This window comes from Mauremys reevesii, linkage group 7, assembly GCF_016161935.1.
Source record: "Mauremys reevesii isolate NIE-2019 linkage group 7, ASM1616193v1, whole genome shotgun sequence".
Lineage (NCBI taxonomy): Eukaryota > Metazoa > Chordata > Testudines > Geoemydidae > Mauremys > Mauremys reevesii.
The window spans coordinates 67,547,017-67,574,676 of NC_052629.1; the positions used below are offsets into that span (position 1 = coordinate 67,547,017).

General features: G+C 48.7%; 1 protein-coding gene and 1 long non-coding RNA gene across 2 annotated transcripts; one reads left to right on the top strand and one right to left on the bottom strand.

Moving 5' to 3' along the window:
• The first annotated feature begins 5,439 nt into the window (after positions 1–5,439).
• RBP3 (retinol binding protein 3) lies at positions 5,440–27,660 on the top strand. The gene is made up of 4 exons (XM_039482985.1): positions 5,440–8,586; positions 15,729–15,919; positions 23,336–23,478; positions 25,065–27,660. The coding sequence occupies exons 1-4, from the start codon at positions 5,539–5,541 to the stop codon at positions 25,391–25,393; spliced, it is 3,711 nt and encodes a 1,236-aa protein (XP_039338919.1). The 5' UTR covers positions 5,440–5,538; the 3' UTR covers positions 25,394–27,660.
• On the bottom strand, positions 15,090–19,869 carry LOC120369541. The gene is made up of 3 exons (XR_005583211.1): positions 19,826–19,869; positions 17,709–17,761; positions 15,090–15,310 (listed from the first exon to the last, which is right to left on the bottom strand). It is a non-coding gene; the product is annotated as an uncharacterized LOC120369541 (long non-coding RNA).

The window sequence follows — 27,660 nt, forward strand, 5'->3', positions numbered from 1 at the left end:
TCCTGCATCAGAGAGGCAGGAAGTGATGGAGCACAATGAGCGTAATTTGATGTGACAACGCAACACCTCTCAGAGATTGTTGAAAGCACCGTGCATTTTTTGGTACTTTGTTGTGTTTTAAATGGTGATGAGATGGGACCTCTCCAGACACCAGGAAACTTTGAGATCCCCATGTTGTCATGGCAAATCATTTAGCCCTTGTACTGCCCTCACCTGTACTGATCACCTATCCCCATATGAGCACATCTGCATTACGCACCATGTAGTACAAGATTTTAAAAAGCCACCTCACTGTATGTAAACATGCAACATCATTAATTTTTTCTGGGATGGAAAGGTGGATGCTTGAAGCATACAGGCTAATGTACAGATGGACAGGAAAAGAGATCTGTGCTGACACATTCTCAGGGACATGGGTTATTGTACTTTTTTTTACTGATTCCTGTCACAATGGATCCATTTTGCAACCCTGCTCTGTGGCTTGTGGGCATACCCTCCTGCAGCAGCATCACTGAAAGAAAGGAAAGAAAGACAGAAAGAAAGAAAACCCAACCCCAGGAGGGAAAGCATGTTAGGCTTTCATGTTCCATGTCATTCAGATCACAGGTATTTTATTCTTAATAATCTTTTTTTTTTCTTGTTCATAATCGGCCTTGGCCAATATTGTGTTTTCTTTTTCAAGTGAAGGTAATACAGGCAAACGAGGCCATATTGCCAAACCTGGAGACTGACATGCTCTGGCGATTGACAAAGGCAGTTCAATTTTCCCATAGAGAGGGCCTCAATCCTGATCTGAAGGGACCACATCTAAGGCCGAGAGGTTAAGTTTACCTGTCCCATTCTCTCTCTAGCCATGGCTATTGGGGCCAGCGTAGATTGGGACAAGGATCCTAGGAGTGAAGGAGACTGGGACTGGATGCTGGTGGTTGATAGACTGTGTGGGGGAGGCTAGGCAAGGAGATTGCAACCTAGGAAGTGGGAGGACTAGAAACAGTGGAGGGGGACAAGGAGTCAGATGGCCTTTTCCATCAACAAATAGCTGTGAAACCCCCTGGCAAAGTGTGTGTGCCATGCCCCTCTAGTGCCAGTCCCCAGTAGATGATAACCTACTATAGCCTTAATTTGGCCTCTTGTGCATATGCATTATGAGATAATTTTAATTACATGACCATGTACTATATTTTCCTCACCGGTCCCCCTGCCTCATTCAGTACAGTTCTTTAAACAAAGTTTTGTGTGTGTAATTACTATTATTATTACAGAGATTGGAGGCCCATTGAGCTATGTGCTGCATATACACCTAGAATGAGACAGTCCCTGCCCTGAAGAGCTTACAAACTAAACAGACAAGACAGACAACAGATGGGAGGAGAAACAAAAGCCCCAAAGGATAAATGACTTGCCCAAGGTCACATAACGGGTCAGTGGCAGTGCTGGGAGTACCATGACGATCTTTTGATACCCAATCCAGTGCCGTATCCACCGGAGCAGGCTCCCTGGGTATGAAGGTACCATGGTTTTGCCCCATCTCTAAATGCCATTTATTAAAAGGTATCAGAGAATTCTTAGTTAAAGAGCAACCTCTTCTAAGCAATCAGTTTTTGTATCGTTGCACCAGCCACTCCTGGCCCTTTGGGGTAAGAGAGTTCTGGGGCAGGAAGGGCGCATGCCAGGGGTGGGAAAGAACAATGTGCTTTGATTATCATAAGCAGCAGAGGGAGCCATTATCCACCTGCACAATTTAGAGCAGCCTCCAGGACTGGGGAGGGGGTGAAAAGTGACTAAAAGCTTCCTCTGCCCCTTTCCACCAGGAGTCACCAACCCTGCTCTGTATCAGAGGGGTAGCCGTGTTAGTCTGGATCTGTAAAAGCAACAAAGAATCCTGTGGCACCTTATAGACTAACAGACGTTTTGCAGCATGAGCTTTCGTGGGTGAATACCCACTTCTTCGGATGCAACCCTGCTCTGGCTCACCCGGGCATCTCGCCCTACACTATTACTAATAAATTATCAGCAGCAGCTTTAGCCTCATCTCAGTCCTGCCTTTGGTGAACCAGCCGGCTGCCTTTCTGAGAGCAGGACTGAATCCTCACTGACATTGGCCCAGCTGCTGCCTGAGACAGCAGCAGACGGAACATCCTGTGCTCAGCACTTTGGCCACAGAACGTTCCTTCCTCCAACAGCTTCCTGCTGTGGCTGCTCTGCAGGGCTGCATGTCACTTGGGTTTCCCCCTTCCCTAGTTAAATCCCAGGGGTGACACTGTGTATTTACAGGAGATGCATTATAACCTTTAAGGAGCGTATTTTTTTGTTAACGGCAGCGTTCTCTATCAGTTTGGATAAACATGGCAGGCCCTGAGTTTCGCAAGCAAACTGAAAGTAGCCCAAAAGGCTAAACTGTTTGAATCACTCTCGCAGCCTGCAGCATTTCCATTAGCTGTGATTAGGGTTGGCAAGTCTCTGATTGCCACTGCAGCAATAGGCTCGGCCTGCATATTGTACGTTTTAGGGCCAGGCATCAAAGGGAGGTCCTGACGCTCTTGTGCAATTGGAGATCCCATTGCTTCAGGGACCAGCCAATAGGTCCAACCTCCCAGTTCACTGGTGGGATGAAAGTTAATGTTACATTTAAACAGTTAAGACACAGAAGGGGTGAATACCTATATACTGGGTCATATCAATCTACTCGGGATCTGGCTCATTGAATCCAAGTGGGGCGACGCTGATTTACAGCGGCTGGTATAAATTAGCATCACCCCGTTGGAGTTAATGAGCCAGATCCCCAGCTGGTGTAAATCAGTGTAGCAATACTAAAGTTGAGGATCTGGCCATTGGAGTTCAGATTCAGGGTGGAGAGGCTTCCTCAGGGTCCAGCTGCTTGTCAGTCACAACCTCTTGAGTCTGCGAAACTGAACTGGAAATTTCATAAGAACATGCTCTCTTGCTGGATTTCTGGAACTCTGATTCTATTTGTATCTCAGGTTCTTGTCTGGCCCCCCATCACCACAGCATCTGATCACCGCACAGCCCTTAATATATTTATCCACACTGCCACTCTTTGAGGCAGAGCAGTGCTATTATCCCCATTCTACAGATGGGGACCTGAGGCATGGAGAGACCAAATCATTTATCCACGGACACACAGGAGGTCTATGGAAGAGCTGGGAATTTAATCTGGGTCTCCCACTCTAGTGCCCAAACCACTGGACCATCCTTCCCTCAAAGGGAACAGCCTCTTCATTGTATTTCAGTAGTTTCAGGTTGAATCTATCAGCGCAGAGTTCTCAGGGGAAAAAAAATGGCCAAACAGTTCCAGACCTCATGCATTCATTTCTAAACATGAGCCAAGGTTCAACAGCGAGCCAAGATCCAAGATTCCAATGACCAGAAGTGAAGCTAGACACAGTCAGACTGGAAATCAGGTGCACATTTTTTACAGTGAGGGGAATTGGACCAACTTACCAATGATCATAGTGGATTCTACATCACTGGTGATTTTAAAATCAATATTGGAGCTTTTAGAAAAGATCTGCTCTAGCTCAAACAGAATTATTTAGGAGAGATCCTCTGGCCTGTGTTGTGCAGGAGGTCAGACTGGATGATCACACTGGTCCCTTCTGGCCTTGGGAGCTAGGAATCTATGATTAGACATGGCCGAAATTCTTTTGCTGAAAAAAAAATGGAAAGCAAAAAATGTTCAGAAGAAATTTTCAAGACTGAAACTCAAAAAATATGTAAACAAACACTGATTTTTTTTTACTGAAAACAGTTTTTTGTTTCAGCTCTTCATCAAAAAAATTATTTCATTGGAAATTCTAAGAAAAATGACAACATTGATTTTTTTTCCCAAAAAATGTCCTGAGAGAAAATTATTGGTATTTTTAATTAGCTCAGGCTATTATTAGAAATGATCTTTGTCTATGTCTATGAAAATGATTTGCCTTTTTCCCCACCAAACAGCTTATAGAGTGGTGGAGAATTCAAATTTGTGGCAAAAAAACCCCATGGAAATGTTTCTGCATTTTTCTATCAGCTCTGGTTATCCTATTAGCTAATTAGCTATTCTTATTAGCTACCTTTATAGCTAATGCACATTCATGTGTGGAGTGAACTACAGTCATACTAGCCTATGGAAAATGCCTGCACCACTGCCCATAAAGGACACAGGCAGAATATGAATCACGGGTGAAGCAGATCCCAAGGTCAGATAAGACCAGTGTGATCATTTAGTCTGAGCTCCTGTGTAATAAAGGCCATAGAACTTCCTCAAAATAATTCCCATTTGAAGTAGTGCTTTGATCAGAGCAGAGGTCGTCTAGAAGTCAGTCACCACTCCATGGCACTGAGGGGGGATGGCCAGAACCCCTATGCACCCACCAGAACATGGCAACAGGTTGATGCACATTCTTCATTTTGGAAGCAGTGTGAAAGGACTGCAGCTCCTTCTCCCTGTGCTATTCTTGCATCTGCCTCATGGCTCGGAGAATCATCACTCAGCCAGCACTTGTCTCAAAGGTAAAGCCAGAATCTGGCCCCGTCATGTGTCTTTGTTATGTCACCCTGTAGCTCGGCATGTTGACAGTTCAAATGGATGCCACCAGCAGCTGCATCCCGCTCGTGCTGATCCGCTTTCAAACCCTTAATACAATAGGGTTCCGAAGACATTGGCAAACATAGTTCTATTTTAGTATATCAAGTCGAATGTCTATTGGCTGGAAGCTGCCGCCAGACACGACCATATGTTACCCTGTGGTATTACCAGTAAATCCTCATTGAGTGCAAATTATGAAGATTAAAGTCACCTCAGATTTAGCTGCAGTATATTGAAGCAAATGTATTTTACACAGCCCCATTCAAAATGATGAGAATAGTCACCACTGAAATGAATAGGCTGTTTCCAAATGTTCTGTGTTTCCAATTGAGACGCCGTAGTTGCAGGCTGTAAATACAGCCTGTTGCAGACAGTGGGCTAGAAAATACCAAGGACAGAGAATTATAAATAATCACCAGGGCAAAAATACCAAATTATCTGCTGATCTAGGCTAATTCAGAATCCTCCAGGTATTATTTTGCCACAAGTGACAATAGTAGGTTGGATAATTGCTCTTCTAATTGTCGTTCTCCACCAAATGGCTCTGCATTTAAATGATTTGAGGTTGATAAGTCTGGACCAGTTTAAAATGGGCAGTGGTGTACTGAAAGCAGTTAACTGTCAGAGGGAGACCTATGAGTCCAACAACTTGGAATAAATGTCTCCTTGACTGTACTTCATTACTGTTTCATAAGAGGTTTGAAAAGTGGCATGATGCTGAACTTCATCTATTGGTGCACTTTGGCTGATGCACTCCAGTTTAATGAGATTAGCGGTTTAATGCAGATAAAAGACTTATCTAGTCAGTACTCCCAGATTTAACACTGGACTTTCAGTGCTGATTCACAGACAGAGAGGGTCAGTGGAGAGCTGAACCTGTCTAGATCTACAAGCATCTCTGATTTCTTATTAGGTGCAATTTATTTTCCTCCCCCTAATGATTCAAAATGATTGGGGGATCTCTCTTGTTGTTATCAGCTCTGATTTTCTGCAACGTGTGTACTGAGGAAATCTTCCAGCCAAATCTGGTGCTGGACATGGCCAAGGTCCTTCTGGATAATTACTGCTTCCCCGAAAACCTGGTGGGGATGCAAGATGCTATCGAACAGGCCATCAAGAGTGGGGAGATCCTGGACATCTCAGATCCCAAATTGTTGGCCAATGTCTTGACGGCTGGTGTGCAAGGTGCCTTGAATGACCCAAGGCTGGTGATCTCCTATGAGCCATTGGCTCCCGTTGCTCCAAAGCAAGAAGATGAGACTTCCTTCACTCGGGAGCAGCTCCTGGATCTTATCCAGCATGTGGTCAAGTATGAACAGCTGGGGGGAAATGTGGGCTATCTGAGGATTGATCATATCATCGGCCAAGAGGTTGTGCAGAAGATTGGGGCTTTCCTGGTGGACAAGGTGTGGAAGACGTTGATGGGGACCTCTGCCCTGGTGCTAGACTTGCGCTACAACACTGGGGGGCAGGTCTCTGGCATCCCTTTCATCATCTCCTATCTGTACGAAGCAGACAAGGTGTTGCACGTGGACACGGTGTACCACCGGCCCTCCAACACCACCACAGAGATATGGACCCTGCCCCAGGTGCTGGGTGAGAGGTATGGCAAAGACAAAGATGTTGTCGTGTTGATCAGCCGGCACACCACTGGGGTGGCTGAAGATGTGGCTTACATCCTCAAGCACATGCACAGAGCCATCATCGTGGGGGAGAGGACAGCTGGGGGCTCGTTGGATGTCCAGAAGCTGCGGATCGGTGCCTCCCATTTCTACGTGACAGTGCCTGTATCGCGGTCTGTGAGCCCTCTAGGCGGGGGTGGGCAGAGCTGGGAGGTCACTGGGGTGCTGCCATGTGTAGCCAGCCAGATGGAGCAGGCCCTGGAGAAGGCCCTGGCCATCCTGTCAGTTCGCAGGGCAGTGCCTGGCATGATCAGCCGCCTCATGGGCATACTGCAGGACTATTACACCTTGGCAGAGCGGGTGCCCATGTTGCTGCAGCATCTCTCTACCTTTGACTACTCCTCCATCCAGTCTGTCGAGGACCTGGCCACCAAACTCAATGCTGAACTGCAGGCTGTGTCCGAGGACCCACGCCTTCTGCTCCGGGTCACCACTCCAGGCAAGGCTGCTATCTCACCCATGGAGGAGGAGATCCCGGTGGCTGCTGACCTGCCCGATAATGAGGAGTTGCAGCGGGCCCTGGTGGACACCGTGTTCCAGGTGTCAGTGCTGCCAGGAAATGTGGGCTACATGCGCTTTGATGAGTTCGCTGATGCCTCCGTGCTGGCTAAGCTTGGCCCCTACATCATGCACAAGGTGTGGGAGCCCCTCCAGGCCACTGAGAACCTGATTGTGGACCTGCGCTACAACCCTGGGGGCCCATCCTCAGGCGCTGTGCCCCTGCTGCTCTCTTACTTCCAGGACCCCACCACCGGCCCTGTCCACCTCTTCACTACCTATGACAGGCGCACCAACCGCACACAGGAGCACAACAGCCAGGCTGAGCTACTGGGCCAGCCCTATGGGGCCCAGCGTGGCATCTACCTGCTCACCAGCCACCGTACAGCCACTGCCGCTGAGGAATTTGCCTACCTCATGCAGTCCCTGGGCCGTGCCACTCTGATCGGCGAGATCACAGCAGGCAGCCTCTCACACACCCGCACCTTCCCTCTGCTGCAGCCAGAGGAGGACATCATCCAGGGCCTCACCATCACCGTGCCCATCATCACCTTTGTCGACAACCATGGAGACTGCTGGCTGGGTGGCGGCGTGGTGCCGGATGCCATCGTGCTGGCTGACGAGGCGCTGGAGAAGGCCAGGGAGGTGCTGGCTTTCCACCAGGTCATGGGCGCACTTGTGGAAAGCACTGGACAGCTATTAGAGGCTCATTATGCCATCCCGGAGGTAGCTGGGAAGGCCGGTGCCATGTTAAGCACCAAGTGGGCCCAAGGTGGCTACCGCTCAGCTGTGGACTTGGAGACATTGGCCTCCCAGTTCACCAACGACCTGCAGGAGGCCTCAGGGGACCACCGGCTGCATGTCTTCCACAGCCACGTGGAGCCCACCCCAGAGGAACAGTCCCCCAACAAGATCCCCACTCCAGAGGAGCTGGCCTACATCATCGAGGCCCTTTTCAAGGTTGACGTGTTGCCTGGCAACCTAGGCTACCTGCGCTTTGACATGATGGCTGAGGCAGAGACGGTGAAGGCCATTGGGCCGCAGCTAGTGCGCCTGGTATGGGACAAGCTGGTGGGCACTGACGCGATGATCATCGACATGAGGTACAACATGGGCGGCTACTCTACCGCTGTGCCCATCTTCAGCTCCTACTTCTTTGATCCCGAGCCCCGGCAGCACCTCTACACTATCTTTGACCGCAGCACCTCCCAGAGCATTGAGGTATGGACCCTCTCCCAGGTCACTGGCCAGAGGTACGGTTCCCTTAAGGACATCTACATCCTGACCAGCCACATGAGTGGCTCAGCGGCCGAAGCCTTTGCCCGCTCCATGAAGGATCTGCATCGGGCCACAGTCATTGGTGAGCCCACCATGGGCGGTTCCCTCTCATGGGGCATCTACCGAGTTGGCAACAGCTCCCTGTATGCCTCCATCCCCAGCCAGGTGGTGCTCAGCCCCCTCACCAGCAAAGTGTGGAGTGTGTCGGGGGTGGAGCCACACATCACCGTCCAGGCGAGCGAAGCCATGGCTGCAGCCCAGCAAATCGCCGCCTTGCGCGCCAAGGTGCCCGGCGTGCTGCAGACAGTGGGGAAGCTGGTGGCAGACAACTACGCCTTTGCGGACGTGGGGGCTGACGTGGCGACCAAGCTCACCACCCTTGCCCCCAAGGACTCTTACAAGATGGTTAATTCCGAAGAGGAGCTGGCCAAGAAGGTGGCGGCTGACCTGCAAGCCCTGTCTGGAGACAAGCACCTGAAAATAGCCCACATCCCAGAGCACTCCAAGGACCACATCCCGGGGATCGTGCCAATGCAGGTAAGGCTCGCACATGCTCAGCTAGGGACTCATTAGCATCTGTCTGGTGGGTTCTAGGGCTGTGTGCAGCGAGTTAAGGACCCCAGCTACATTCCTGGCCCATATTTCTAAACCTCCCAGGTTTCCCAGGCTCCAGCACAGAGGCGAAGGCCCAAAGAGGCAGAGGGCATACAGGGCTTTGTAGGGGGACCTTGCACGGTCACTGCTCTGGGGCAGCTGAGCTGAGCTCTCTCATGACCAGTGAATTCACATGTGAACATGGAGGGGTTGCCGGGGGGGAGCATACCACTGATTACATGGAAGATGTCACATACCAGGTGACTTCTGACTTCTTCTCAGATGCTCTAGTTTTGCCACATTGTATTAAGTTGGCCTCAGTAAGTACATTACTTGCATGACCTACCCTGATGGCATCGATTTTTCGATCTGAGATGAAGTGGTTGCTCTGAGGGTCTTCAACAAGAGACACGACCTTGCATTTTGTAATCTACCCTTCTGCACGTATAAAATGACCATACCCACCATCTCATTTTCTTTGACTCCCAGGATTGTGGGGAACTCCCTTATATTGACCATCCACTCCTTACTGGTCTCCTAATCAACATTAGAGAGCTTGGCTGATCTTTGACTTGGAAATGTGGCTGGATAGACGCTAGATGACCTCAATGAGAATTTGATTTTTAATAATCCACTTTTGCCCCCACTGTTCAGTTTGCCTGGCAGAGCTTCTCATACAGCGGCATGCCCCCAACAAACCCTCTTCTTTGATGTTGTGCTGGAGGGAACTCCCAGGAGTCACTTGTTAAAATTCCATTTCAGATGGACTCAGCCCCTCCTTGGTTATAGCTATAGCATCTCTGACCCAGACAACTTACCCCTAGAGCTCTTAACGTCACCCTTGGAAGAGCGCCTTATTTTGCTTTTGGAGCGGACCACATGGTCAAGCATCTTCCTGAGGAAGGAGATCCCTGGGCTTCCACCCTATGAGGTCTTTGGCTTGTATGATTTATCATGGGGGGGTGACCCTGTGCCATGCTCTCAGTCTCTGTCCCTGGGGATCACGATTGAGCATTTCCAGGGAAGGGTACTTGTTATAGGTTTGTTCACCCAGAGGTGCTGTCCCTTCCCTTGGCTGTGAGAAAGAATTTGTGCTAAAAACAGGGAAACCAATCAATGGATTCTCCATTCCATTGCTCATCCACCTCCCAGTGGCCCTGGGGCATGGGGCACATCCCAGGCTAAAGGGAAACTTTTGTGGGAGCTACTTGCTAAAATATGGGCCATGCCTCACTGGCGATCTGCTGTCAGGTCCCTAAAAGTGCCATCCAGCAAGTCAATCCCCTCCTCCCCTCTACGTGTAATAGTTATTTATGAGTGGCTATTATTGCCTGAGGTGAACCCTGATTGTTGGAAGCAGATTCATAGAATAAAAATTTTACTTAGCACCTCAGAGATGAGATTCCAGCCCTGGTGAAGCCAGTGGGACTTCAGTGGGGTGAGGATTTCACCCCGCACTCAGTAATGCTTCTGTTCAGTCCTGTTTGTCAAGGGCAGGGATTGGAAGAGGTAGGATGGCTCCTCCATAAGAGTAGAGAGGGAGAATGGAAAGGGGTCAGGAGCCTCCAAGAGGGAATGTGTATCTCAGGAGCAGAGAAGGTCTGAGAGTCAGCTAAGGGTGGGCAGCAGTCTGGGAGCAGACTCTCTTATGGTAGAGTACGAACTGGGAGAGCGATAAGGGCCGGATAAGGGGAGGCTGGGCTTAGGGAGTTTCCAGAGGTGAGAGCAGGAGTGGACTAAAAGCTGGAGGTGAAAGCCTCAACCTGGTGACAGGGAGGGAGTAGTAGAGGCTGGGGATGCTATTGTGCGGAGCACTGGGGCAGCAAGAGGCCCATGAAGCTCCAGCAATGTCCCCTCTTTGCTCTTTCCATAGCCAACTACAACAGCTGGCCCAGTGCAAGCAGCGAACGGGCTCAGCCCAGAGTAACACCATTGCCTCCCTCAACTCTGAGACGGGGGCTCCGCTCCCCTCTCGACCCTCTGTGCAGGATGGACATTGGCCTCTGCCTTGCTCTAGCTGCCACAAGGGGGTGCTGTCTATGCATTTTTCCTGAGAACCCCAGTGCCACTGTCCAGAGAGCACACACCTCAAGGTCACCTTGGAGCTTGCATTCCCGAGTGGCAGATTGTAGTAGATGAATCTTTCCCAGGGCATTTTCATTCACTGCCATAATAACCCCTCCAGCTTACTGCCTACATCCTTCCTAAAACGAGATGCACCAACCTTCAGAGCCAGCCAGTCCCTCAAAAGTGGGGTTCCCTTTAGCTTAACACTGATAATAAAGCCGAACAAAGTGATGGTGTGCAGGCGGAAGAAGGGGAAGGATGCAGGTGACCTGCATGTAGCCCTGGTGTGTCCCACCCCATTGGCATAGCCACTAAACCAGCATTTAGCGAGTGAAGAGATCTCCTCTGTGATAGCAGCAAGGTCAGTGCTGGCTGGAGTTCCCTGATGCATAAATGCTAGTTGCCCAGTCAGGTTTCCCAGGGGCTAGTATTATGTATGCGTTTGCAGTTCAGAACATAGCCCAAACTTTTGCTGTAAAGCAGCGTCCCATATCCTCACGGATGCCCATTCAGCAACCCTCGCTCCTGCTCCCCGGGCTTACCCTCTGGGCTGATTCTCCAGTCTCTCTCTCCCCACAAACCACAAAGTCTCCGAGGACTTTTCCATTTGCGTACTGAGACATCCATGTGAATGAACATCAGGCCCTGCAAGTTGCACAGGGCTGAGGCAGAAAGGACATGCTGCCTGATTTTTCCACATGTGATGCCCCAAGTTCAAATGACAAGGGTCACAGATGGGGCCCTCGACTCTAAGCTCCCACTAATCCTCTAAATTTGGGGTTTAATTTTCTGCGCCTCCAGCTGAGACTGGGGCCCCTGGTTGCCTCCTCACTGCACGTCTCTGGTAAGAGGATTCATTTTAAACAGCAACTGTCCTTGCATATCAAATCTTCCCTTTCCTAGGTAAATATTATGTACACACAGTCTCTAACCCTAGGGGTGCTTTCTGGGGTATTGTCAGTGCTTGGGGAGGAACGACGGGGTTTATGGACAGTTCAGTGGTAGAGGGGAAGGGTTGCTTATGCTTATGTCTTTTTGCTTGGCCACACTAACGAATAAAGGCTTAGCACTTTGCTTAAAGGCACAGTGTCAGTACAGGGGTGAAAAATCAATACCTATTGTATTACCAGCAAATGAAAGAATTTAACTGTGGGCCCAGTTCTCATCTGGTGTGTATAAGTGTAACCCCATTAAAGTCAATGGAGCTGTGCCAGTTTACACCATCTTAGAATCTGGCTCCTATACACATCTACTTAACTCTTCACTCTTCACGCTGTTTATTTCCTTTTGACATTTTGCTCGGGCTGGACCACGGTAACGCGGTGACCCAGACCTCCAGAAGTCCCTTCCAACCCTAATCTTCTGTGATTCTATGTCCCTTGCTTTTGCCTCTTTCTGATCCTCACACATTAGCACAATGTAGCTACATGTAGGATTTACAACAACGCAGCAAGAGACATATTTTTAAAAGTAAAACCAAACCCATCTGTTTAAAAGTGCCCGTTCATTTTGGGGTTTGGTAAAACTGATTTTGTACGAAAACCTAAATTTGGTGCCTCCAGTGTACTTGTAAGCTTTCCTTTCGGTTATAATATGCCACTGGCTTTGTCTGGAAATAAAAATGTTGCAAACTGTAACTCCAGACAGGATATTAATTTACAAGATACCTGTTAAAATAGCTTTGTAGCAGTGGGCTGGCTAGTGTGTTTGTGCACCACTGCTCCCTGCTGGGTGGAATTAGAACTACCCAACTATGTGTTTTTCCCCCACACTCTGGCTGGTAGTGTGCTGTGATTACATGAGAACCTCAGTTTTCATTTGAAAAAAGAAGTACGTTTCCAGCCCTGCTGGTTGCAGAGAAGACACAACCTGGATGTAATTCTCAAGGTTTAAAAACCACACGCTAGAGAAAAAGAACCCAAATGTATTTTTTTTACGATCTCATGATTTTTAAGCCAGCTCAGGATGGCAAGGGGGTACGGCCCATCATTTTTGGATGCCTGGAGCTGGCAATGCTGTTTACTTATAGTACAGAAGCACCTAGAGGCTCTGAGATCAGAGCCCCATTGTGCTAGGTGCTGCACAAACACATAGTAAGAGGCAGTCCCTGCCCCAAAGACAGATAAAGAGTGGGAGAGGAAACTGAGGCAGGGAGTAAGGATGTGACATGCCCAAGGCCATAGAGCTGATCAGTGGCAGAACCAGGAATTGAACCCATTCCTTTGAGGGCCAGGCCAACATCCTAGCCCTGCATCATGCCACACAGTCTCATTCACAGAGTGTTACTCTTGTGCACTCAGTGTTTACAGCACAGGGCCTATAGACCCTATCCAGTTAGTTAATAGCAATTCTTCTGTCACTCAGGTGGCATGGGCCTGGTCTGTTGGCACAGGAAAACTCTCCATGCTAATCCACACTGCTTGTGGTGTTCTTCTTATTAAGGCCCAGAGAGTTTATATGTAACAATTTAACCCTTTTAATTTAGCCATGGCTGTCATGAATTTCCAATAGTGCAAGAGGGAATAACCCACTATTGTTAACCCACCCATGTTTAAAAAACAAACCAGGCATCGGGCCACTCAAAATCATGAGATTTGGAAAGAAAGCAAGCTTTTTATTTTCCTTTCAGCTATAGAGCCATTGGGATACCCATATTTTCCAGCTTTTCTCTGCAGCCATCAAGGCCAAGTTGAGATGCTCTCCTGTTCACATGACTCCAGGATCTGGGGCTTTAAGGCAAACACCAATTAAACACAAGACTCACAATAAAGTCAGGAGAGCTGGCAACACTTCAAACAAGTGTGGAGCTCTGAAATGGGCACAGATTGGTTACAGCATGTTTGTTGAGCGGGTAGGAAGCTATATCATAAACCATGTAAGTGTGAACAGATACAGAGTTTATTCGTAACCAACATGCTTAAGGGCACTGGGTCATCCCTGATATAGAGCAAGGTCCCACTCTCAGCTCCCTCTTACTTCTCCAAGTCAACTTGTTTGCAGCCCAGAGTACTCACAGTAACATTCCCCTACCTGGTGTCTAATTTACAGAGTCTCTAAATATCCAGTTTTCTCTACCCCTTCCCCCAGCTAAGGGATTCCACAGCCTCCTTTCCCAGGGCTGTGACATACCTCAAGCCAGCTTCCCCAACAGCCACATTCCAGCCCCACTTTATAGAGTTTCCCTTCCAGCAAGTGAAGGAACAGCTAGGTTTTGATCCTGCTCAGGTGATAGCTCTCTGATTACCACCTGGCCCCCATTCATTAGCTGGTCCGCTGCTCCCTTAAACACCTATTCCTTAAATGGACCATGTCAAGGAAGAGGGTGGGCTGGCCTCCCTTATTCTCTAATGGGGCCAGATCATTGTGAAGGTATATTCCCTGGATCTGTGTGAAGTCCTATTTGTAGGTTAATTCTTACTGAGAAGAAACACATCTGTAGATGGGTTTTTTTCTGACCTCTCCGTTGCAAGGACGGGTTCAGCATTTCTGCACCAGCAGCATCAGAACAGCGCAAGGAACGCTGGCTTTTTTCTTTAAACCTGTGACTCATTAATCAAAGGACCCTGGGAAGATCAAGTTGCATGGCTGTCACTGGTCAGCAGCATTGAACTGAGCTGTCTGCAGCCCAGCCAGCGGGGTTATTTTCCAGAGGGCGCAGAGAGGAAAGAGGGACAGAAAGGGAATCCGCAAGTCAGCTCTCGCGTTTAGGTCAGTAGCTGGTACCAGCAGGGACTCGGGATCAGCAGTCAAAGTTTTTGCTTTGGCAAACGGCACTGGGATGATGGCAGCAAATATCAGCTTCAGGAGCAAAGAGGAAGCAAAGCCCTGGGCCACCAAGTAGCATTGTCTAATGGGCCAAACAGTGGGCTAGCAGTCAGGAGACCTGGGTGAGTTACTTCCCCCACCTGTACCCCAGTTGTAACATGGGAATAATGCGACTCCATCCTTTGTGGTGCATGTGGAAGGGGGCATTTGTACCTGCAGAGGCAAAACCACTATCCATAATGTGCATTTACCTCAAACTGTTGGGCTGCATTCAGTCTGGGTAGGTTCTTGTTATCACTGCCATAGCTGAGTGTCCCATCAGCATTTATAAAGGGAGTCTCTCAGCTCTCCTGTAGGGTGGGGATATTTAATAGGGGGAGTGAAGGGATTTACCCAAGGTCATATGGACATTGGGGCACAGCTGGGACGTGCATCTAGAGTCTTAGCCCAAGGGTGTGTTCCAGTCTCAGAGTGTGCAGGAAAAGCACTGAAGTCTGACTGGAGGAGCAGGCCATGGCCCCACTGTCGGCAGGGGTTACAAGGACTAGATCCCTGCCCTCAAACCTGACAGGACCCTACAACAAGTGTCGAGTCTGGGCTGTGCCAGGTGGGAGAACAACTGGATCCTGTTGGACCCAACTCAGGTCAACTGTCCTTCTCCTGCCTGTGGGGTTGTTTGGTGGCAGCTGCATGCCCCGCTCCTGCCAGCCATTACCACCTAGTTGTGCTGTGAGTGTGCTAAGGAGTCTTCTAAAATTAGGCCCAAGCAGACCTCGCCCGTGGATACATTTCTTCTACTCATTGGCCACACCTTGTCTTTCATTATTTGTTTGCCCTGGAACATCCAAATGAACAAAATAAAGTTAATCACTGCCCCGCATGTGAGATTCCAGACACATGTCCCACATAAAAGAATCTTAGCACGTGGACACCAGATGTCATTCCTGACACATGTCCCTCATATAAGCATCTTAGCACACGGGCACCACATGATATTCCTGACACATGTACCACATTTAGGAATCTTAGCACATGTCCACCACATGACATTCCTTATTCATGGCCAACATATCAAACTCTTACAACAAGTCTCCCACATGACATTCCTAACACATGCCCACCACATGACATTCTGAACATGAGATTCCTAACATATGCCCAACATGGGCTAAACCTGATACATGTAATTTCTCTCCAATCTTATGCCAAGAGTGCAGTGCCAGATAATGATTTTTTTTTGCAAATTCTTTCAGATCCCTTCCCCAGAAGTATTTGAAGATCTGATTAAATTTTCTTTCCGCACCAACGTATTTGAAAACAACATTGGCTACCTGAGATTCGATATGTTTGGAGACTGCGACCTTCTAACCCAGGTGTCTGAGCTGCTGGTGGAGCATGTTTGGAAGAAGATCATTCACACAGATGCATTAATCATAGACATGAGGTAAATTCTGGACAGAAATTCACCACGTATTCTATTTAAGTATCATTTTATTTGAAACAGTGAACTCATAGAATCCAAGGCCACATGGGACCATTGTGATCATCTAGGCTGATATCCTGTGTAACACAGGCCAGAGAATTTCCCCAAACTATTTCATAGAAAAGATCTTTTAAAAACACATCAAATCTTGATTTAAAAATTGACAGTGATGGAGAATCCACCACGACTCTTGTACATTGTCCCAAAGGTTAATTACTCTGCTTGTTAAAAATGTGTGCCTTAGTTCCAGTCTGAATTTTCTTCAGAACTAGATTTATGTGGTTCGCTGTCATGCCTGGTCAGCTAACACTGAAAGGATGAAATGAAGAAAAGGAAAATTCAGGGTGAAATATCCAAGGAAAATTTCCTAACAGTGAGATCTATTAGCATCTTGAATGATGTTTCAAGGGAAATTGCTCCATCACTTGGGCCACTGAAAACTAGATAGGAAACCTAGGAAATATACCATAGGACAGCGTTTTTCAAAGTTTGGGTTGCGACCCAGTACTGGGTCACAGCACATCAGGCACTAGGTCGCTCTAGTCAGCAGTGCCGACCAGGATGTTAGAAGTCTCACTGGTGGTGCTGCCTAGCTAAGGCAGGCTAGTGCCTACCTGCTCTGACACCACACTGCACCCTGAAAGCAGCCAGCAGTGGGTCCGGCTTCTAGGCAGCGGGGCTAGGGGGCTCTGCATGCTGCCTCCGCCCCGAGCTCTGGCTCCGCACTCCCATTGACCAGTTCCTGGCCAATGGGAGCTGGGGGGCGGTGCCTGCGGGCAAGAGCCGCACAGAGCCGTTTGCGTGCCTCTGCCTAGGAGCCGGACCTGTTGCTGGCTGCTTCAGGCACAGTGCAGTCCACAGTGCCAGGACAGGCAGGAAGCCTATCTCTGCACCCCGGCTTTGCTGCTGACCGGGAGCCGCCGGAGCTAAATCCGTGCCCCAGCCCTGTCCTCCAATCCCTGACCCAGCCCTGAGCCTACCCAAACCCAGAACCTCTTCCTGCACCCCAAACTTCTCAGCCCCAGCCCAGAGCCTGCACCCCCCCAGCCCAGAGCTCTGACCCCCTCCCACACTCCAACCCCCTGCCCCAGCCCAGACCCCCTCTCACTCCCTGAACCCCTCATTCCCAGACCCACCGCGCAGCCCTCACCCCTGCATCCCAACCCTCTGCCCCAGCCCTGAGCCCTTCCCACACCTAAAACCCCTCATCCCCAGTTCCATTGGGTTGCAGGCATCAACCATTGTCTTCATCTGGGTCCCCAGAAAAAAAGTTTGAAAACCACTGCCATGGGAAACAACTCTGAACTGACACAGGGCTGGGACCTCCTGGCTGCTTTCCACCTCTGATTTCTGTACAAGCATTGACTGTACATGCATTTGCTTACCTGCATGTATGGCTAATGATATATTTTATTATAGGTGATGGTCAAGTGATTCACTAGTAGAAAAAGAGATACTACTATGGGCTGCACTAAGTTACATCAGGGGATCAGTGCAGATTAGTCCATGAGTGGGGAGTGTGGAGGTGGCTTAGAGCCACCTTTCCAACCCCCCCATCCCCCATTAGCCCTCCAAAGCCCAGTTGAAGCAAAGCACATGCCTAATTTTAAACAACTTTACTGAGCTGCCCAACATATGAAAAATGCTGCATATTCTTAAGTGCGAGTTGCTGCTGCTCCTTGTCTTATCAATCATCTACACAGATGCAAATAGTTCTCTTATACAGCACTCCCCTTGGTGGTTTTCTTACCTCAGCCCAGAGCTACCGTTTATGAGGCCCCAACACAACCGCCAAATATTTACCTAAAAATAAACCCAGTGTCAGAAAAGGTTTCAAACGCTGAAGAAACACACGTGTCGATTACAGTCAGGAGTCTCGCCGTGGTCAGCATTTTGCTTAGAGCCCCAGCTCCTGGAGTCTGGTGGTTCTATGAGAATCATCTCCGCACTCATTTTTTTAAAAGTAGATTTCTAGCCCTCATTGGCGCAGCGAGAAGTTGGAAAAGGAGACGCAAGCACATGTCAGGGCACAGAACCCAATACAAAGGACCCAACGTTTATGAGAGTTTTAAAATCTCATAACTTTTCAGCCAATCTCACATTTCTTTGAGGGGCCCAACTGCTGATTTTTGAATGCTGGGGACTGGCAATCACATTGTTATCTAGGTCTGTCCCCCATCCCTGTGCTATCTGAGCCACTCACCACCTTTAATGGATTTATCCCCACACAACGCAGGGCTGTTATCACCATAGGTCAGGTGAGGAACTGAGGCACAGAGAAACTAAGGCCCAGATCCTCAAAGGTGCCTAACTCCTATTGTTTGGGCCCTAAGTGACTCGCTTCCCATCATACAGGAAGTCTATGGTCAAGCAGGGACTTGTGCCCAGGTCTTGAAAGTTGTAGGCTAGTGCTCTAACCACTAGGCCACCCTTCTCTTCAAGGCTGGATTTTCCACAGCAGCTCATTTTCCTAGAAGCAGGACATATGTACAGTAAGATAGACAAGGCAGGGGAGGTAATAACTTGTATCGGCCCAACCTCTGTTGGTGAGAAAGCTGAGTAGCTAGAAAACTTGTCTCTCTCACCACCACAAGTTGGTCCAGTGAAAGACATCACCTCCTTCGCCTTGTCTCTCTGATATCCTGAACTGACACGGCTACACCACCATTGCATATAAATAGTTAGTGCCACTATATTATTATTGTCTTGTCAAAACGCTCATCATCCCAGAACTCTCCACAGTGGGCTAGAAAATTTGCAGCGGCCTCCCCACGGATTTTCACAGACAGGAGGCATTTGGCATTCTGCTCCTTCCATGTCCTGTAGACTCGATCAACTCAACACCATGTGAAATCGGCACTGCAGGGCAGGCAGCTGCTCTATCATCTCGCTGCCTGGCTTCGTAGCTTTGTCTCTCTCTTCCCCAGCCAGCTGCTCTAGATTTGCATTCTGAGGACTCTCTTTAATAGCATCCTGGTGAGAAACGTTTGTCATCCTCCCTACCCAAAGAAAGTGACCTCAAAGATTCAGATAGTCAAAGATCGGAAGGGAAACGGGCAGGGATCTTTGGCTGAATTAAAGTGGCCTTGGATTGATGGCATGTGAAAAATAATCACTTTCGTTTACAAAGAGGGATTCCTACACCAAAGGCCTTTACAAACTGGCTTCAAGGATCACCTCTCCTCTCTCTGAAAGGCAGCTGCCTGGTGTGTGTATAGGGAGGAGCTTGTAACTGTTAGACAACACTCAGCAATGCTACAGGGCAGTTTAAGACAGGAAGTGAAGAAGAACTGCGTATTCTCCTGCAATTGTAGAGGGAGTTTAGGCAGGCAGAAGGTAATTGCTTGAGATAGACTGGAACCAGGGATGTTAGTGAAGGGGTTCCACTCACGGCAGGTGCACCTCTGTGTGGCTAGGTGTGGGATTAGCTCTCACCCCTTCCCGTTAGTTGCTCATGCTGCGGCCCCTCTCTCACTCTCTGTGAATCGGGGTGCTCTCTCTTCATGACTCGGCCCTCCAGCCAGGTCACTCTAGTGCCCTCATTCCGGGGTAACAAAGTGACACCAGACAAGCTGTCTCAGGTGGTCTTCTGTTCCATGTCGCCAGCTCCTGTGCCACTTTCCCAGTGTCTGGTAGGGGAACCCAGGCCCACCCCAATACTCCTGGTTCCAGCCCTATGACTAGCAATCCAGGTCTGCTCAATCTCTGTCACAGTAGCTGTTTTCCTGGGCTCCTTCCTACCCCATTCTTCTCTCTCCTGGACTATCTCTGGGTTTACCACTGGCGATTCTTCTGCTCCCCTTGGCTACTTCACCCCTCTCAATCACTTGTCAAGTTCCCCAGTCCAGGGCAGGACCCAGCACTTACTCTCCGCCTGGATCTTCTCCTTGTCCCTGGCCAGCTCCCTTTCCTTCTAGGGAGTGATTGCAGACCTCCTCCCTGCTCTCACTTCCTGGCTTTACACTCCTAGCCCAGCTGGGCTTCACCTGCCATTAATGCTTAGCAATCCCCGATTCTCCTCCAGGTGCAGTGTCTAAGGTTAACTGTCCCATCCTGGCCCACATTAACCCGCTCAGGGTTTGTGTGGGGTGAACACCCCATCACTCACCCTTCCTGCAATGGGACCAGAGGACACCAGTTCCCACTGACAGCACGTTCTGAGGTTTCATATTTGTCTGGGTTCCACACTGGAACAAAACCAAACCTGCCTGCATTAAAGCAGAGCTGGGTCTAAATGCCTCAGAGTGGGCAGTCAGACACCAGCACACAGGGAGGTCCTGGTTCAGATCCCAGCTCTGCCTAATGCAGGGCACCATTTTTCATTCCCAGATCACGCTGATTCCAACAGAGCAGAAACTTGAATCTGGGTCTCCTACATCCCAGGGCAGCTCCCTACCCACCACGCTAGAGCGTGTGAGAGATTCCCTCGCTCCCCAGCCTGACAGTCTTCAGCAAAACTGAAACATCTCAGTTCCAACATTTCATTCTGTCAGAAATGGTCTGACCTCCCCTCATCAGTACTTCAGCCTTACCCTGGCCTCCAGCACCTCTAGCAGCACGGTTCTGCGCTCGGGATTGCTCTACACTTACTGACAAGGAAAATGGCACGTGCTGAATTACCAATATCCCTTGCTGCGGCTACGATGCTCTTTAGCCTAGCCCAGCCTGATATAGATCAAAGTTCTGCTCTCTGTTACACTGGTGTAAATCTGGAGTATCTGCATAGAAGTCAGCAGAGTTATTCTGAATTTACACCATTGTAACAGAAGGCAGAATTTGGCCCATGATTCCCCTTCCAAGACCTTTCTCGTTTCATTATGGGGGGAGGGAGGGGAGAACTCATCTCCTGCCCCCAGCTGGCAATGAGCTCGTAATGGCAGTCCTGCAGGAAAGGGACCGTGACTGGAGCCAGATGGAGTTCATGCTGCATGGCAAGTGGAAAGCTAAGGGTCCAGGCTTATCCAGTGACATCCATTAACCATGGCATTGCCTCCCCTACCCTTTCAGAGCCCTCCAGCACTGTGCACACCCCTCAGTACAGTGACAACTGCAGCAGTGTCAGCGTGGGCTCCGACATGTACAGCTGCATCCCTGGATGTACTGGCAGCAGAGCCTCGCTGTGTTCTTCCCCAGCATTTTTTATCCCTAGATCTCCACATGCTTTACAAAGGAGGTCAAGTATCATTATCCCCATGTTACAGATGGGGAAACTGAGGCATGGAGTGACACAAAGTGACTTGCCCAAGGTTACCCAGTGGGCCCCTGGCAGAGCCAGAACTAGAACCCAGGTCTCCTCTAAATCCCAGTCTAGTGCTCTGTCGGCTAGCACACAGGAGAACCGAGTCTCAGTCTGATTCGGCTATCACTGACTCCAGTGTGAGTCCGCTGTGGCCATTCGCACACCGTGTAGGAAGCTGGGGTCATTTCCCTGTCTCTGATGAAGTCACCCCCTGGATTCTACTAACCTCTCCCTGGGCTGGAGAACCTTTTTTTTTTTTTTTTTTTGCTTTGGGGTTTGGCTGGATTGCACTAAATATCAGTTACCTCCAGACCCTACTACAAGGTCTGTGCTTTCCCCCGGATGTTAAATTACAGCAGGGGAACACCTTACCATCACAACTGGGGAGCAAGGGCTAAACATTTCCAATACAGTGCACCTGACAGTGTTCTGACTGAAATGGGAAAACAAATTAACTCATTCTCAAGCCCCCACTCCTCCTCTACACCAGCAGGTTGAAATCGGCCCCGGGATGCAGGGCAAAAGGGAAATTCTTGTAGAAGCCTCTTGTTAAATCTCTGTAGCATGTTACATTAATGTGTATATACACCTCCTCTGCATACCGTCAGATATACAGTTAGAGATGCTCCGGATTGCCCACTTGGGGGCGCTTTATATCCCAGAGGTACAGCGTATATGGCATTTGTTTACAGGAGCGAAACGGCGGGTGTCATTAATGGTGACGGGTTTAAAAGGAATGGTGTGTCTTTACAGCAGGAGCTCCACCTGGGGTGACACATCTATAATTTATATCTTGAGCTGCTGATGTAGAATTAAAAGGGAGACTCTTAGTTTAAAAATCTTGGGCCAAAATTCTCAGCCTTGCATGCCCTAAGTTAGGCACCTGCATCAATATTTAGAGACCCAAATATGCCGCCTGATTTGATGTGGCCGTGAACACTCACAGCTCCAATTGGCTTTCATGGGCAGTGCAGGGGCTGAAAATCAGGCCCCTTAATCTGGTGCCTAAAAATGGAATCCAGCGTCTAGATTTACACAGCACAATTTGAGCGTTTTGGCTCATTTTTAAAGGCCTTTGCTTCTGCTAGTAAGAGCCTTAGGTTAATAAACCCAGAGAACTATAAGAATGTCATGTCCCCATTGACACTGCTTGTTTACGTTGTGCGTTTTGGGGCTGGGGTTGTGGGGGAGGGGTGAGCCAGGAAAATAAACCTAATTAGTTTCACATCTTGTTTCTGGTCAGGTTCCCTTTCAGGTTCTCAAGCGAAGCACAGTTCTGCAGCGTTAAGGGTGCAAATACTGCAGGGCAGAATGCACTATGTAAATGGAAGCCATGATGTCTAGGCCATATTATTGGAGGTGTGCAAGCAGTTGCACTCGCTGCCACAGCACCCCCTGCCATCAGGTCAGGGTACTGCGGAGGCCTTCACTTCTAGCCATCTGTTGCTCACCTATTTGGCTGTTTCTGTCCACAGCTTAGCCCTGAGCTCAGTCTGGCTCAGTCACCTTCCAGGGCAACAGAGAGTCCAAGGTAGAGGAACTCAGACCCACCTTCTGCTCTTGGTGCTGACCCTGGGCTGGGCAGCTAGGTCTGCTCCTTCAGATGTGCTGCTGCTTCCATGGGCCACATCCTACCTCTTAGCCCCTTACACTGCTTCCTAGTAGCCTGTGGTTCACACAGCTTCTCTTCTGGCTTCCAGCCCTCTCGACCTACTCCCTGGGTCTTCTCAGCTCCATGGTCCTCCCCTGGAACGCTGACATCCAGGACTGCTCCGCTGCCTTCGCCAGGGCCCACTACAGGGGCTAGTTCCATCCCTGCAGCCTCTTCAGCTTATCTTCACTATGCCCTTCCCAGAGAGGGAGAACATCCTGGATCTCCTCCCACTGACTGGGTTCTGTCTCTCTTTGTAGTCAGCCTTGACCCTGTCACAGCTGTATCACTAATGGTAATTAAGCCACCAGATCAGGCTCAGCTTGGAGGGATCTTAAAGGGCCATCCATCCATCCGGTGACAGGGCACTACAAAGCAGATGCTCATGGGAGGGAGATGGGCAGGGCAGTTGTACTATTTGCCACAAGTGTTCACTTATGGCCTTATATGCTCTGGATGAGGGATTTTTTTGTTTACTTTTAAAAAGGTACAATATTGGAGGCCCCACTTCCTCCATAGCAGCCCTGTGCTCCTACTTCTTTGATGAAGGGCACCCAGTGCTCCTGGATAAAGTCTACAGCCGACCCAATGACACAACAAGTGAGATCTGGACCCAGCCGCAGCTCGCAGGTGAGATGTCAATTACCCTTTGCAAGAGCTTTTCCTTTCAGGTGTCAACGGGTACTCTCTACCTATTTCCCACACACATGGAATGCTGGTTTCCTAGCAATCCATCAGAGACAATATTCCCCTACCACAAATGGCCAAGCCTGTACGGAGAATGGAAAAGCAATAAGCAGAGGAAAATTATGTACTCCAAATGTCTGAGCCGGTCTAGGGCGCTGTCCTGAGGAGAGCAGAGCACTCTGTCATCCCTGGGAGGGGAGGGCGCTCAGCATTAAGTAGTGTCAGCTCTCTCATGATTACAAGGGTGTCCTTTGAGCGCTAAACAACCCTAAATACTGATCTTAATGTTAAGGGGGGGAAATCGCAGACAGTGCTGACCCAAGGTGCTGCACTGACGGCCATAATTAGACATGATTAGCGCTCTGGAGCAGCATGAATCATCATTTGAGCATGCTGCACACCCCGAGAACGGACACAATCCCATTGACTTCAGTGGGAGTTCGATCCAGCCCTACGTATCCACTGTGACTACTGGGGATACCTTCTGGGAGATGTTCATTTGTTGGTGGCATGAGTTGTTTTTAAAATGAATTCTCGAAGCGAAGCCTCGAGCATGAGGCAGCCCCCTTTCTTATCACTCAGAGTTGGCTATCTAATAAGATCCCAGGGTTGTCACTCTGTGTGTGTGTCATGCTGAAGCCTAGAATGTCTGTACGGTCCGTGTAAAGGGATGGAAGTGGCTAAAAGCATGGCCGAGAGCTTTTGTTCAGAACATCGCCAGGTTCCATCATCACTGGGGTTGGCGACTGTTCCCGACCAATTTGCATGTTCTCTGCTTTTTTTTACACTTTTTGAATTTGAGCCATGCCACAGCCCGGGCTCTCGCCTAATCATTAACTGTAACACCATGGGCATCTATGACAGACAGATACTTATAGAAGCTTTAAAAGCTTTAAAAAGACCAGATTTTGAAAGAAGCTTAGGATAAGATTTCCAAGTGCTCAGATCCCGTTGCGACACCTAGGGCCAGATTTTCAAAGAGCTTAGCACCCAACCAGCACCCAGTGTGCTGAACTATTTTGAAAATCTGTCACCAAGAGAAAAATCTACTGCTCCCATCTGGTTATGTAAGGGACACATCAGGTCAGGTCAGATCCCAAGTAGAGATTTTCTATTGAAGGGTTTGGCAAAACCTCTGATCAATAGAAATGTTTTGCCTTTTTTTATTTTATTTTATTGTGTTTGAATTCCATGAAAAGCCCCGTGAATGTAAAACATGCTCCCCTCACCCCCGCTTTTCAACTCATGCACAGTGGCAGTCTTGTTACTGCAGGAGAGCCTGAGAGAGAAACTGACTCAGCACCACAAGTGAAACTGACCAGCCTTGCTTACCATGTTTTATTTGAGGGCAAAAAGCAAATTCATGCTATTCAAGCTGGGGGAGTGAGTGAAGGTTTCAAAATTCTTTCAGGGACTTTAATGCCAGGTGGGACGGAAAAGGGTTAACCTTTAATCCCCACAATGCATTGTGCCTTGGCTCTTTTTTGAAAGTGGAACTTTGTAAGGACACTTGCTCTTGCCTCTCGCAGGTGAGCGGTACGGCTCCCAGAAGGGCTTGATCATCCTCACCAGTGCTGTGACTGCTGGGGCAGCTGAGGAGTTTGTGTATATCATGAAGAGGCTGGGCAGAGCTTTCATCATCGGAGAAGTGACCAGCGGCGGCTGTCACCCCCCTCAGACATATCATGTGGATGACACCGGCCTCTACATCACCATCCCCACCTCCAGATCTGTGAGCTCTGCTGATGGCACCTCCTGGGAGGGCGCAGGGGTGGCTCCACACTTGGAGGTGCCAACTGAGACGGCTCTCATCCAAGCGAAGGAAATGCTCAACACGCACCTGCACAGCTCCAAATAGACTGACTGGTGCAGCGAGCTTACAGCAAGAGGGATCTAGGTGGCACTTTTCAAAGGCGCTTAAGGGGGTTAGGTGCCCAAATCCCATTGATTTCCTAACTCCCTTTGGCCCCTTTGAAAATCTCAGCCAAGGCTCAAAGGGCGCGTGATGCACCCATCCATGGTGGTGTTTGTGTGAGTGTGATGAGTATAGAAAATGCATCACGTGTGCTTTGGAAAATAACATGTACGTTCCCCCGCCTGTGTCCTGAAGAGGAGTGAGAAATAGATGCGAGGGCCCAGTTCCTAGCTGAGTTCATCTCCCGCCTGTCTCCTTGTTCACGTGTTCCAGCAGGACCCTTTTCCATCAGCCCCGGCACAACCTCCTGTATTTCTGGAGTTGCACTCCTAGTACTCAGTCCTGGGCCCCGCCCCCAGAGAGATCAGTGGGGAAAAGGCAATGGTGTGACTTTGCCCCCCAGTGTGCTGGCCAGCATAGCTAAACCAGCGGATCAGGGTAGAAAGAAAGTGACCTGCTTCTAGTCAAAGCCAAGAGCAGATTGTGCCCCGCCCAGCCCAGGAGCAAGGGGGAAAGCGGTGAAGAACCTACCTTGCCGAGGCTGGGCCCATCCTGGGATGGCGCAGCTACATGCTTCTCTTGGCACGGAGTTAGTTAAGGGACAAGCGAGCCCATAACACACAAGTATGGTAATCGACATTGGCCCCAATCAACTCAAAACATCTCTGAACTTCAGGAAACCTCCGATCTAATTGTTTGTCTGCCTGTGTAGGGATTTATAAATACCCCCCACTCACTGCCATCTGGGTCTGAACTCTGTTGCTCAACCCCATCTCCACTAAATACCTGTTTGAAGGCCCCGAAGGAAGTAGATGAGCTAGCCATAGGCGCCCAAGTTTGGAAACTGCTCTGCAAAAGTTGAGTTAAACGTCGCCTTTCTGCAGTATGCCATGGTTACACACTGGGTTTGTTGAAACTCACTGTCCAGATTTAAAAACAAAAATCCTGTGTTTTAAACACCGAATCACAAAGAATATTTAAAAAGATTGACCTGGAAGGAGTTTTAACCATCAAATAGACTTTGTATCATTTCTGTGATGTGCTCACCCTTTCAGCATCACTCAGTGAAACTAGACTGTTCAGACCTTTCTTTCCATTCTTTTTCATGTCTGGGTTTCTTGACACTGCAGGGGACTGTTTAAATGGATAAAAGTTTGCACCGGACCTTAGCTAGTCAAAGCACTATATAAATGAAACATATTTAAAACACTACATCTGGCAATGCCCACAGTTGTCAGTGCATTAATAAAAAACACCGTGAAAATATTTGTATCCATACTAGGTTTTGTAAAAGTCCCTTTAAAGTCTAAATGAGCTAGCTTTGCTTCTTTTGTTTTCCGAAACATGAGTCTATAGTTCCACGTGAACAAAGGTCATCGTGTGTGAATGCTCCTATTTGCTGTTACTTACTGGCTATTTATTAATTATTTTCCTGTTTTAAAAATTTCAGTCGTCCAGTCAGGGGCCAGAAACTCTACCATGTGACTGAAGTGACAGCACTAATAGCAAACAGAGTTAATACTTCAAAACACACCCGTGGACCAAAATTTGTTCCCATGAACTACATGGTGAAGATTTACGAATGACAGACACATTACAGAAAATGGCATCAGTCTGGGAAAAGAAACAAAAAAGCTACATTTTCTAAGCTAAGCTATTTGCAATGGATAACTCAGCCAGCTCGGCTGAATCCCATTGGATTTGTCTTCACTAGAAAGTTAGGTCATGTTAGAACATGACCTTGAAGAGTTGTGTTAACTTACACAATGTTAATGATGATTTAAAACTCAATGGACACAAGTATAATTGTTTAACACCACGTCAGCTAGTCATGGTTAAACTGTACAGGGCTTAAAATGGACCAGCTGATGGGGTGTTAAACATGGCTTTTCCCTGTCTACACTGACTGCTAAGTCATGATTATCATCATCTTAGTTAACACAATGCCCCACGGTCGTGTTCTAACATGACCTAATTTCTCAACAAGAAAGACGAGGGCCATTGAAAACCATTTGTGTGAAGAGAGATTGAAAAGGCTGGGGCTATTAACCAGAGAGAGGAGATGAATAAAAGGGGATATGATAAAAATACTCAAGATAATGCATGGGGAAGAGAAGGTAGCCCAGGAGTTCCTGTTTCCCATCTCATAACCCACAAACGATGAAACTGAAAGGAGGAAAATTCAAAACAGAGAAAAAGGAAATACTTGG